This window comes from Balaenoptera borealis, assembly GCF_965194805.1.
Source record: "Balaenoptera borealis genome assembly, chromosome: 12".
NCBI classification, from domain to species: domain Eukaryota; kingdom Metazoa; phylum Chordata; class Mammalia; order Artiodactyla; family Balaenopteridae; genus Balaenoptera; species Balaenoptera borealis.
In genome coordinates this window covers 67,846,421-67,858,998 of record NC_138869.1, presented here as the reverse complement: position 1 = coordinate 67,858,998, position 12,578 = coordinate 67,846,421, and the positions used below count along the sequence as shown (strand labels likewise).

The 12,578-nt window shown below is 45.9% G+C and overlaps 1 protein-coding gene across 4 annotated transcripts in view; it reads left to right on the top strand.

The window, feature by feature from the left end:
* LRRC1 (leucine rich repeat containing 1) overlaps nt 1–12,578 on the top strand; it is a 127,055-nt gene that overhangs the window by 95,362 nt on the left and 19,115 nt on the right. For all 4 annotated transcript variants that reach the window (XM_082347196.1, XM_082347195.1, XM_082347193.1 and 1 more), the window contains 6 exons: nt 2,725–2,781; nt 3,077–3,140; nt 3,530–3,604; nt 6,271–6,415; nt 8,917–9,035; nt 10,742–10,825. In XM_082347196.1, coding sequence (XP_082203322.1) covers nt 2,725–2,781; nt 3,077–3,140; nt 3,530–3,604; nt 6,271–6,415; nt 8,917–9,035; nt 10,742–10,825 — 544 coding nt within the window. The remainder of the gene's footprint in view (nt 1–2,724; nt 2,782–3,076; nt 3,141–3,529; nt 3,605–6,270; nt 6,416–8,916; nt 9,036–10,741; nt 10,826–12,578) is intronic.

Below are 12,578 nucleotides of genomic sequence, written 5' to 3'. Positions count from 1 at the left end.
GAGGAGGTAAGATTTCTGTATTTGCCCTAAATTGACAGGTGTTTTTATTTTATTTTATTTTATTTTTAATATTTATTTATTCGGCTGCACCAGGTCCTAGTTGTGACACATGGGATCAGCATGCGGGATCTTCGTTGTGGTGTGCGGGATCTTTAGTTGCAGCATGCGAACTCTTAGTTGCGCCATGTGGGATCTAATTTCCTGACCAGGGATCGAACCCGGGCCCCCTGCATTGGGAGCGCGGAGTCTTAGCCACTGGACCACCAGGGAAGTCCCTGACAGGTGTTTTTAAAATGTAAAGTATAGAGAGTTCCAGAGAATGGCGTTCCCCAGGGCAAGGGCAGAGTCTTGGCTTTCACCAGATTTGAATTGTGGCTTTGCCGCTGTCTGATGGACCTCACTTTCCTAATGGTGTCATCCCAGTGGTATTGACAATGTGCTGGTTGTTCCTGGTCCGGAGATGACACAGGTAAGGTGCCCCACCCAGCGTCTCCTGCCCCAGGTGGTGTCCCAGGTGGCGGGCGGGTCCCAGCTCTGTTCTGTTTCAGGCAGGAGGCCTCAGACCAGGGCTGCAGACCTTGGTGCAACACTCAGTAGCAGGGCCTGGGTGACACTGCTTCTTTGCAAGTTGCTTTTGATGATGCCCAGGGAGTAAAGATTTTGAAGCAAAGAAGGACTTTTCCCCTCCTTTCATTAGTGGATGTCTTTAGTGGGTCAAAAGAGGCATGAAAGTAATGAACATTAAGTAGATAAAATGACAATTCTATCAGTGGTTTTTAAAATAGAAATGTGAAAACAGCCAAATGACGATCACCTTCCCCATAAAACTGGCTAGCGGTTCCAGGAACATTTAAAATTGAAAACAAAGCCCTTCGTTTTTAAGTTTTTACTTTTACAGTGAGTTAATGTCAGTCTCCCCCTTATCTACAGGTTGCTTTTGGGGGCAGATACTGCACCCTCTCCCTCCCATGTTCTATTTCTTCTACGTAAAGGCTTGGCCCAGAGGCAGTAGAACTGGGTAGCTGCGACTCCCACCTGGGTGCATTTTGGGGAAAGACTAATTGATATTAAATTCACAATTACTTATTAGCAGAGATATTGACTTTTTTTAAGAAAAGTATGTTATAAAGAGTTGTATTTGTTTGCTCTTGCTTTAATTGTGAAAACCGTTACTCAGTTTCTAAATTTCTAAAATTAGTTTTAGTTCTCTAAAATTGGAGGAGGAGATACCTATCTGTGCATTTCCTGGTATAGTTCAAATACACTTTCAAGCCCATGGGCTTTACGTGTGTATTGTATTGTTTCTGAAAATCAAATTTACATTTTCTGGTATTATGAAACCGGCTTTGTCAGTGCCCGTGATTCTGGCTTTGATGTTGGAAGGAGTACAGAGGATTAAGGCAGATGAGAGAGTTGGGATGATGTCTGACTCCCCGTGTTCTGTGCGCTCACGCGTCAATGCCCTCCACATCTGGTCATTACTCTGGTGACATTAGCAAAAGCTGGAGTTCTCTATTGGTTAGAGCTTAGCACAGTGCCTGCTGGAGAAATAGACCAACCGATGATCTACTGAATAAGTACGTCGTGCCAGTGCTGACATACTTGGACGTGTGTGGTGTCTGCTGATTCAGAATTGCCACTGCCACCCAGATCGTCGGCATCTGGGGAGACCATCTGTCTCCTTGCACCGTGTTCCTAATAGGCATGGATTACAGCCGAGAGGCAGGAGAAGCTGCTGAAAGGAGTGCCATTCGGGGTTTATTAAGAATAAAAGCAACATTACCACAGCCGCTGCTTATTGAATCAGTCTCGCATCGTGGGCACTGCTTGGAGTGTGTTATTACTTGAGTCCTCCTGCATCTCAGTGCTCCCTCGCCCTGTAAACTTGTGGTCTTAAGTAGAGCACATGGACTTTCTGGACCGACAGGCCCACTGCTTTCAGACGGGCATGGTTTCTCACTGATGTTTGTAAGAAGAGCTCCGTGAGATTAAAGGCTTTCCTGTTTTTATGGCAACAGCACATTTTCGACATTCTAAAGCCTAGAAGCACATATTTGGCTGCTATCTTGGTTCTGGGAGTGGTTGTCTTTCAAGGGCTAGAGAGTTATTTTCACATATCAACTGTACAAAGTATATGCATGAGGGTGCCTTACTGTGATGACACTGCTCTTTTTATTTTAATATTAAAACTTGGGAAGTGGAGATGATGCTGTTTTCAGTGGGGGTGGGGGTGGTCATAGATGTTTTCCCCTGGGAAGTGACGTACAAGGTCTTATTAAGAGTTGCTCCTTGGGCTTCCCTGGTGGCACAGTGGTTGAGAATCTGCCTGCCAATGCAGGGGACATGGGTTCGAGCCCTGGTCTGGGAGGATCCCACATGCCGCGGAGCAACTAGGCCCGTGAGCCACAACTACTGAGCCTGCGCGTCTGGAGCCTGTGCTCCGCAACAAGAGAGGCCGCGATAGTGAGAGACCCGCGCATCGCGATGAAGAGTGGCCCCCACTTGCAGCAACTAGAGAAATCCCTCGCACAGAAACGAAGACCCAACACGCCAAAAAATAAATTAAAAAAAATAAAAAAATAAAAAAAACCCTCCCCCCAAAAAACTAGTCTATAAAAAAAATAAAATAAAGAGTTGCTCCTTGTGGGGTGTGTACTTTGGGGGGGTGGAGTAGGAAGAATCTCAGGAACTTTCCTTATACTTTTTCCTTCTGTTCATTTCTAGTCTTTATAACCTGGCTTCACTGGAACTGAGAGAGAATCTTCTTACGTATCTCCCTGAGTGAGTCTCTGGGGAAAAGGAGAGGGGGGGTTATGTACTGAATGAACTTCTTGAAGCATTAAAAAAAAAAAAAAAAAAAGTACTACAGTATCTTGTCAAAAAGAAATTCTGTGTCTTTTGGAAAATTTGAGAGATGCCAGCCTTCTCTCAATAGTCCTTCCTGTGCAATAATTATGACCATAAAATCCAGATGAATCTTATTTTGGGGAACTAGTCCAAGTGAGGAATGCCATATTGCTCAGCATTTCTAAGTCCTAAGCGCTCCCTCCCTTTGTTTTTTGTTTTTTTTTAATAGCTCTCTAACCCAGCTACGGAGACTAGAAGAACTTGATTTAGGAAACAATGAAATATATAATTTGGTAAGTCTGTACTGAAGAGAGATTTGAATTTCACCTTGTACCTTAGTCACGATCACAAAATATTTTGGGGGAGATCTGTAGGGATGCTTGTAAGCCAGTGTTTCCACGGATACAGCTTGGCAGCATTAGAGAATGTGCTTCAGTTCACACAGGTTAAGAGTTATGATTCAGTGGTGGAGGGTCACGGCTAGAGATGATGGGCATCAGTGGAAACAGCTGGCATTCTTGGGGAGCGTTGGGGATGCTTTTAGGAAGGGGGGGCTGATATTGGAGAAGTACCAACAAACGACCTCTACAGTACCCCATTACTAACTGTTGAATTAGGGTTCTTTCTTAATGGAAGGCTGGAAATTGGAGCTTTGTTACCATAACATTGCTTTTTGTTTTAGCCAGAATCGATTGGCGCTCTCTTACATCTAAAGGATCTCTGGTTGGATGGAAATCAACTGTCAGAATTACCTCAGGTGAGTGGTAATTTCACACTGTCTCCCCCAAAATGTAAAACCACCACCGCCTTCATGTGCTTCCTGCCTCTACATGAGATTTTCTGTAGGAGGGATCTTGAAAACCAAAACATCAGTCGAAAAAGCAGATTTGGAAAAATATATTGAGCATTCATTGTGCTGCATTGCTGTAGAAAAACTGAAAGCCTCAACCCACCGTTTCTAAAGATAGTAAATATATCCTTTAGTTTGTGAAGTCTGCATTTTATTTCATCCTTGCTTTATGCTTGGCTTGCCTGCTTGAAGCCCAGCAAATTTGGAAGTTACCAGGATGCCGGATTGTGATGGTAGAAGTTTCTGCCACTGTTTGTGATATGCCTAGTGCTTTGGGATAGGTTGAACCCATTTTGCCCTGTAATATAGTTGATGTAAAAGCAGTGCAAAAAGCTTTTATTTCATATTTTTTCCAAGTGTTGCTATGGTTTAGCTGGAATGTCACACGCTGTTCATGTTTTTCCTGCTGTTACCACGTGTGAGAACCATGTTCGGAATGAAATGGAGTCTCGTGTGGGCTTCTGAGTACGTTGTGGTCACCTTGTGGGTCCCAGCAAGCAGGACCCGCTTTCTGGCCAGTTGAAAGAGAAACTTGAACTAACAAACAACAACACACGGGCATTTTCCCCTTACTTTGTTTTTCTCCAACTATTACTGAATTTTACTCTTTGGTATCTCTTACAGCCAGGGTTTAAAGTCAGAATATATTTCATGATGGTCTAGGTGTGTGTATTTTACTGTAATTCAGAAGCTGTCTGCTGGGCTGTGTGAACCTGCCGTGATGGGACCGTGCACTTCGGGTGGGGAATGTGTATCGGTGCAGGGAAGCCTAACACTAGAAAAAAGCACTTAAGTAAAATTCTAATTGTTGTAGTTAATAGTGCTGGAATTACCATTGACATCACCCACGACTAATGCAACTAAGGAACTAATCTGAGTCTATTTCTGAGGTCTTGGCTGCATTTGGGAAAAGGATAGGACAGAACAGTAACTGATATGGGCAAGGGTTTGATTAACACTTAGATTTCTCTAGGAAATTATGAGAAATCTTGATTGAGAGGATTGTAGTTACTTAAGAGTCAAAGGATGAGGGGAAGATGCCAGGAAGTTATTAAGAAAGTAATAAAGTATCAGCTATATAGGATGGATAAACAAGATCCTACTGTATAGCACAGGGAACTGTATTCAATACCCTGTGATAAACCAGAATGGAAAAGAATATGAAAAAGAATATATATATATATATATATATATGTATAACTGTGTCACTTTGCTGTACAGCAGAAATTAACACAACATTGTAAATCAACTATACTTTAATAAAATTGAAAATATCAGCTATTAGACATGCAGGGGGAGAGTATATGTGTGGACAGATGTACATAAACAATTATGTGCAAAATGCCATGTCCCAAACACAAAGAAATTAACACGCCACTGGTCATGTTATTAATGGTTATTTCAATATCTCATTTGCCTGCTTGTATAACCTTCTGTTAAGCCAGGACTAAACACATCAGACAGTCCCAGATAATCAGAATTATTTTCCTGTCTTCACAGATGACAGAAAGAAAAGGAGACAAAGCCATTGTTAAAAGGAATGAATGAAAAAGTAGAAGAACCTCAGGGGCCTGGCATGAAATTAGTAGAAATGTAGTCTGATTTCCTACAGGCAGGAAATGCAGGGGTGGGGCTCACAGGAGGTATATTAGGTGGGAGATAAACTTGGAAGAATCGATCAGACCCAGTTCAATGCCGGTTGAGGAGTTTGTGCTTATGTAGCCATCAGGGAGCCACTGGAGTTAGAAGAGGGGTCTGATTCCGTGACTGGAGCTACGTTTCCAGGAGGGAAAGATGGAGGCATGGTTTGTGAACAGACGTGGGCAGAGGATGCCCAGACCAGTCCGGGTGGGAGGGTACTGCGAGTGGGAACGTAACAGACTGGCAATGGCACGGAACAGTGGAGGCGGTTATCAGAGAGAAACTATGCCCTTGGAGAGCGGAAGGGTACGATCTCTCTTGAATGGAATGTGAGACTCATAGAGGCACCTCCCTCACTCCTGGGTTGGCTCTTCCGCTTCAAAGCAGTCTGCCTTTCTTGTCTCGGGTGTCAACGGTGTCGGCGGGTCTGTGTGCTCCGGTTTGGCTGGGGAGCAGACACACCGATGTCGTAACAAGAGCTGTCTGTCACGGGAGACAGAAAGTGGACGGTTTCCTTCCAGGACATCTCAGGCTCACTCTCAAGTGCGAGCTGCCTTCTGAGTGATTGATTCCAAACTTGGAGAACTGGATTCTAGCCTCCTTTTTTTTTTCCTCCCCTAATTTCTGGGACCTTAAAAAGACTCATCTTCTCTTGGTGCCAACCTCCTCATCTTATTAAGGGAGTGATTCCTCACCTGCGTGACGTCGGAGGGCTTGGCGTCCCTCCCAGCTCCGTGTGTGTGATTCACACCGCTTTCGGCTTTCATTGGAAGGGGGTCTGGAAACTTACCCCTGCCTTCACACTCACACCGGCGCTAAGGAAACATCCTTAGGACCACTCTGGGATTCGATTTTGAAAAATCGCTGTAACAAATTCCTCCATACCGTGGCAGGTTCAGGCATGACTTTCTTTTCCTGTGTCGTTGATGTAGGAAATAGGAAATCTGAAGAACCTGCTCTGCTTAGATGTCTCTGAAAACAGGTTGGAAAGACTTCCCGAAGAAATCAGTGGCCTGACTTCGTTAACGGATTTAGTCATTTCCCAGAACTTGTTAGAAACACTCCCAGATGGCATTGGTGAGTATTGAAAATAACTACCAAGGTGCTGGCTCTTCTCAGGTGCTGGGGACGTGATTCCTTCAGTCATTTGTTTTTAAAGAAGGAAAGCAAGGAATATTTAATACAATTAAAGTTTCTCCATATGCAAGCGTTTCTGTCGCCCTGGTCTGGTAGCAGTTATACGTGTTGTTACTTTTAAGTGTTGGCCCCTGTCTACTTCCTCCGCATCTTGTTTCCATGATTTCGGTAGGGATTAGCCCAAATCACAGAATGTGTTTCGGACATATGAACAACCACTAAGACATTTCTAATTGAGCATCGTAAATAGTTTATGCGAAACGACCTTTGACCTTATGGTGCGACCCAGGTAAGGGCTGTTACAGGGAGAGTGGGTGTTGTTTGGAGCCTTTTCTGGTCTATCGAGAATCATCTTTTCCTTGAACCATTCTTTGCCATTTCCTTTAAAAAACAGTCTAAACCTTTCCTTTACCATAAAGGAACACAGCCCAGGGTGAGAAAATAAATGCAAACAGAGAAGGTATAAACAGACATAGGCTGTCAGCTCCACCATAGCCAAGCTGCCTAGAAATTATAAGAAACTATATTTAACTGTGTGGTTGTCATAGGATAGCTGTCTTTGACCTTCACTTAACTTGGATTCAGAACGTCAAAGGGAGTTTGGGAAAGATTTTCAGTAGTTGGAGAAGCTGTGTGACAGAGGACCCCTTTCTTTCTGGTATTTGGTCCAGACGATAATAGCGACCTGGCGGAAATACAGACTCTGCCTTTTGGTTGAGGCTGGTTGGGAAATTGATGGGGACTTTGACTCCAGGTAGAAACGTTTGCTGAGAATCATATATGGCATCGGAAAGCAGTTGTAGGGACTGGGGATGTTTTGTCGTTGGGAAAAGAGAGAAATAGGAGGCATTGAGACGGTTGATGTCAAGCCTTTGAAAGGCTGTCAGGTAGGAGGTTTATTCCGTCTTCTAGTTCAAGTGGGTGAAAGGAAAGGGTTGCGAATCTCGATTCAAGAAAGAGCTTAAAATACATCTGTTATGAATCAGTTTGGGCTGCTTAGTGAAGAAATGAGCCTCCTGTCACTAGAAGTATTCGAGGAAAGGCTGTCGGACCACTTGTCAGTGATGTTGTTGAGGAGACTCTTGGAGTGAGCTCTGTCAGCTGTAGGGTTCCATGCCCCGCAGAGGATATGGGTCTCCTGGCCTGAGGACTGGGGGGGACTCCCTGGGGACAGTGTTAGTTGGTACTGATTATGCTACACAAGGAGCCTAGCAATTGGTGAGTTCCCCTGCCTTGCCCCGTGACCGCACGCAAAGCGAGTTCATCCTTTCAGCATCTCCACGTCTCCAGCTTTATGTCTCTTTTATGATAGAGGCTGTTCTCCGATTTTCCTGGGGACAGTGTCATCATGCCGGCCACTCTCTGTGGATAACAAGGACCTCTGCTCTGTAGGCTCAGCCCCTGACGAAGTAGTAGTTGAAAGTGAGAATCTGGTGATGCAGGATCTCCTCCATCCCGCGGGGGCTGAGGAGGCTGCAGTAAACCCCAGTTCCTTTCCCGTGGCCTGAGGGCATTGCCCGTGAGTCCGTTTTCCCCGCCCAGAGTGAAATAGATCAGTCTTAATGTGGCTTTTCAAAGATTACCATCTTTTTTTCAAAAATTTATTTATTTTTGGCTGCGTTGGGTCTTCGTTGCTGCGTGCGGGCTTTCTCTAGTTGCGGCGAGCGGGAATTTCTCTTCGTTGCGGTGCGTGGGCTTCTCATTGCGGTGGCTTCTCTTGCTGTGGAGCACGGGCTCTAGGGTGAGCGGGCTTCAGTAGTTGTGGCATGTGGGCTCAGTAGTTGTGGCTCGCGGACTGTAGAGCGCGGGCTCAGTAGTTGTGGCTCGCGGGCTCTAGAGCACAGGCTCAGTAGTTGTGGCTCACGGGCTTAGTTGCTCTGCGGTATGTGAGATCTTCCTGGACCAGGGCTCAAACCTGTGTCCCCTGCATTGGCAGGTGGATTCTTAATCACTGCGCCACCAGGGAAGCCCAAAGATTACCATCTGACTCTGCATTGATAGAAATACTTCATTGTAGGGATCTTCACTGAGTCATTGTCATTCACAGGTGATAGAATAAACTGCACTGTGCTGTCTTTTGTTTTTAGTGAGGATGATTGTTAGAGTAACATTAAAGTCTCTCCTCTGTACACGAGACATTTCTTGTTCTTAAAGATCCATCAAGAGCCAGCTGTTTGTTTTTTCCTGAAATCTTTGGGCTTTGACATATTTTTAGGTAGTGACTTTCCAAAGGATCTGCCGCTAATTGCTGACTGTTTTTGACATTCTGAACAAACAATTTTAACTCTCAACTGTTTGTGGTCGAAGTGAGAATGGTACAGTTTCATAATCTGAAAAGCTGGGTGAGGAAATCAAATGAGCAAGGACAGCCCATAGGAAATACCAGGCGGTGTGATCAGGAAAACAGTGATAACTAATGAGTCTGAATAATGCTTTTACAGGAAAACTAAAGAAACTGTCGATCTTGAAGGTGGATCAGAACAGACTCACCCAGTTGCCCGAGGCGGTTGGGGACTGTGAAAGCCTCACGGAATTGGTTCTTACGGAAAACCGGCTCCTGGTGAGTGTGGTTCCAGGGTCAGAGGGAGACTTACGATGTGGGTTCTGTATCACAAACGCTCCTTAGGTTCGATTCTACTTATTTGTAATTTGGGTAGACCAGATGGAAATTGCCTTACGTTGTAACTAACAAAGGGAGCTGAGAAGCAAGCATGTGACATAAAGGTGATCCGTTTTGACGTGTCCAGGTCCCCCATCAGAGTGTGTCCCCATTGTGATGCTTAGGGTACAGGGACTGAGCTGGACACTAGGGGGCGCAGGGAGGCGGGGGCGGGGTTGGGGGGGACCGGCCCTGTCGGTGGAAGTGCTGATGCCTCCATCGGGGAGTCCGAGGACGGGCCAGAGGGGGAGGGAATGGTGGTTGGCCCAGGAAGCCTTGGGAGCGCTGGGGCTGGGGGGATGCTCTTTCGGAGGAGCCAGAGCACGGCTTTGACCTTGACCTCACCCCATCTGAGAAGCTGGGTGAGGCGGTGCAGGTTCCCTGGGCTTGGACCAGGCCTCCGCATCCTCCCGGGGCAGCACCTGCTGGGGCGGGTTCCTAGGGCGTCGGCAAACCTCAGCTGCTTCTCGCCTCCTGCTGCTTCCTCTCCGCCCATCGTCCTTCACCTCCCACTCCAGCTGCTCCCCTTTCTCCTCTTGTCGTTGTCTTGTAGCCGCTGTTTTCTTTAGTTTATTTTCCTGCCATTCTCTTTTCTCTATATTTTGTCACTTTAGCTTTTACTCTACTTTCCTTTTTCCTCTTTTCTTCCCTTTTCTCCTTTCTTTATAAACAGAGTAAGTAATGCTCTTTAGGTGAAAAGATCAGAAGAAGACAGCAAGAGTGGGTGAAGGATGTAGCGCTGGTAGTGCGGGGTGTGCCGGGAGCATCTCCCCTCAGACAGGACAGCGGCCTCCTCGGGCAGGTTGGGTGGGAGGGACTAGGCTCTCCTTCCTTGTTTCTGGGTTTAGAATTACAGATGGTAGGGACTTCCCTGGTGGTCCAGTGGTTAAGACTTCGCCTTCCAATGCAAGGAGTGTGGGTTCCATCCCCGGTCAGGGAGCTGGGATCCCACATGCCTCACGGCCAAAAGACCGAAACATAGAACAGAAGCAATATTGTAACAAATTCAATAAAGACTTTAAAAATGGTCCACGTCAAAAAAAAAAAAAAAAAAAGAATTACAGATGGTAGTCATAACAGTTAGAAAATTAATATTCATCCCTGATTCCATCAGGGTTCAAGACCCCCCCCCCACACCCCGTGGGCTCCCACACCAGCCCAGGTGGCCCCCCTCCTTCCCCCAGCCTCATGGCACCCCCGCTCGGGTTCTCACTGCCTGCTGAGCTCTCTGGCCTCCACAGGCATCTAAGCCACCATCTCTTGGGGTTCTCAGAGGTGCAGGCGGGGAAGGGATGAATCTCGAGGTTGCAAATTTCACTTTGTTGACTTGAAGAGCCTTCATTACCTCTTTTAGCAGGTGTTTCTCTGTTCCCAGGCCTGTGCCTTTGACCTCATTTCATTGAAACATACTCTCATTTCTACAAAAATACAAAATATTAGATGCCACATCCCCCAAGTGAGTGTTAAAAGCACCTGATATTCAGGAAGAACCGTCACTTCTCTTACTGGATGAGATTAGATTCTCTCAGTTCTTGAAAAGATCTGTTTTACTCTGAGCCATGTGAAAAGTATGCATTAAGTTAATAACAAAAATGTTACTTTAACAGACTTTACCTAAGAACATTGGAAAACTTAAGAAGCTGAGCAACTTGAATGCAGACAGAAATAAATTAGTGTCTTTACCAAAAGAGGTACGTGCTTTTAAGAAAATAATATAATAATAATTATAAAGATATAATAACACATAAGGGGTCAAAGATGTCAACTACTTTAAAAGACTTATGTGATGCTTTTTAAAGGTGTAAACTCTCGTCTGTGGATTCAGGGATGGTTGGAGGAATTGTATCAAAGAATTACCATCAGTAACATTAAGGAGAGTAGGTGGGTCCAGATGGCTGTGAGCAGAGTTGGGAAAGGTGAATTCGTAGGGGGACAGAGAGAATGACATTTTGGGGTTGACCTAGGAGAACAGTGACACCACGGACAGGAAGGGGTGATCTGGGAGTTGGGCAGAGGAAGGGGATGACTTTGGGTTTGACTGGGTTTAATGAGGAGTTAAACCGTCCCATAGCCGTTGGAGTCGAAAAAACGGATCTTGATGGAGCGTCTTCCTGGGCAGAGGCTCGCCTCCGGGAGAGAGGGAGTGAGCCGTCCAAGTAGAGGAGGACGCCCGAGACGGTCGGGCCAGGTTCTTAGGATTTTTTGGTCAGTGCTCCAAGCAGGAGAAAGGAGACAGTCACCATCGTTTGCAGGCATAGCTGTGCAGCTTAGTGGCATTTCAGTTCTGGCAAAGGAGGTGCCAATACTGAGAATGGGGAGGAAACCTGAGACAGATCACACAGGGAGGCAAATGGGCCATTGTTTAAAAGGAAGGCTCGCTTTCTATTTGGAACCAGGAGAACCTGATTGGAAATGGGTCGTACTGAGCTTGATTTTTTATTAACAATAGAGCCTAAAATAAAGTTTAAGATGCCGTTTCTCCACTCTCCCCCCCGCCCCCTCCTCCACCCGTCAAGTGAGCCCCTCCCCCTGGCCAAGGCCTCATATGAAAAGGTGCTGTGTCCTCTGATGTGATGACCACTGGCCAGGCGCGGTTTCCTCCTTATTTCTCTGTTTGACCCTTTCTAACATCTGTTTTGGAATAGTTTCAAAGCTGCCCTCCAACCAGCCAGAGCTCGAGGGGTTCTTACGCTCCCAGGGCCGCTTCTCTGGGTGTCCGACTTGGCTTGGTCTCTTCTATCCCTTCCCCATCTGGGTGTTCTACTCTCGGCAGCCCAGGCTTGTCCCTGGGTGAGGACGGCCAGCCTTCCTGAGTGGAAGCATAAGGATGTTTGTTATAAATGTGACTCCGTTCTGTTTCCAGCAGAAAGACCTAAACCTCCATCTCAGCTAAACTGGGACACGAGAGAATCTGCTCATCCAAATGTTTTGGTTCCAGTCTCAAAGCAATAAACCGAAACACAGAGCTGGTGTTCTGAGTATTTAATTGAACTCTTGTTGGAGAGCACGTGTGGATGGGTGTAGATTGGACACATAAACACATGCAGAGAGAAGTAGAAAAGATTCATGACTTCCTTTCTCAATGCCCTGCACTACACTAGGTGCTGTTGTGTATGTTCATTGAATCGTCACAACAGCTTTTGAGGCCGTGAGGATTTTCTCACTTTACAGATGAGGAAACTGAGGCTGGTGAGAAACTTTCCCCATCGGGGCTCACACAGCTGGGAGTCAGGAGAATGGGTTCCAGACGTGTCCCCAGATGGCCAAGCCCATAAAAGCAGATTGAACCTACCTTTTCATCGCTGTGACCTTGACGTAAGGCAGGACCTTGACTGGGTAAAGGAAGGTCGAATCATCTTTAGTTTGGACACTTTAGAAAATTAATACATTTGAGGAATAGTATCAGTAAATGCCAAAGAGAGGGCTTCTGAGTATGATGTTAAT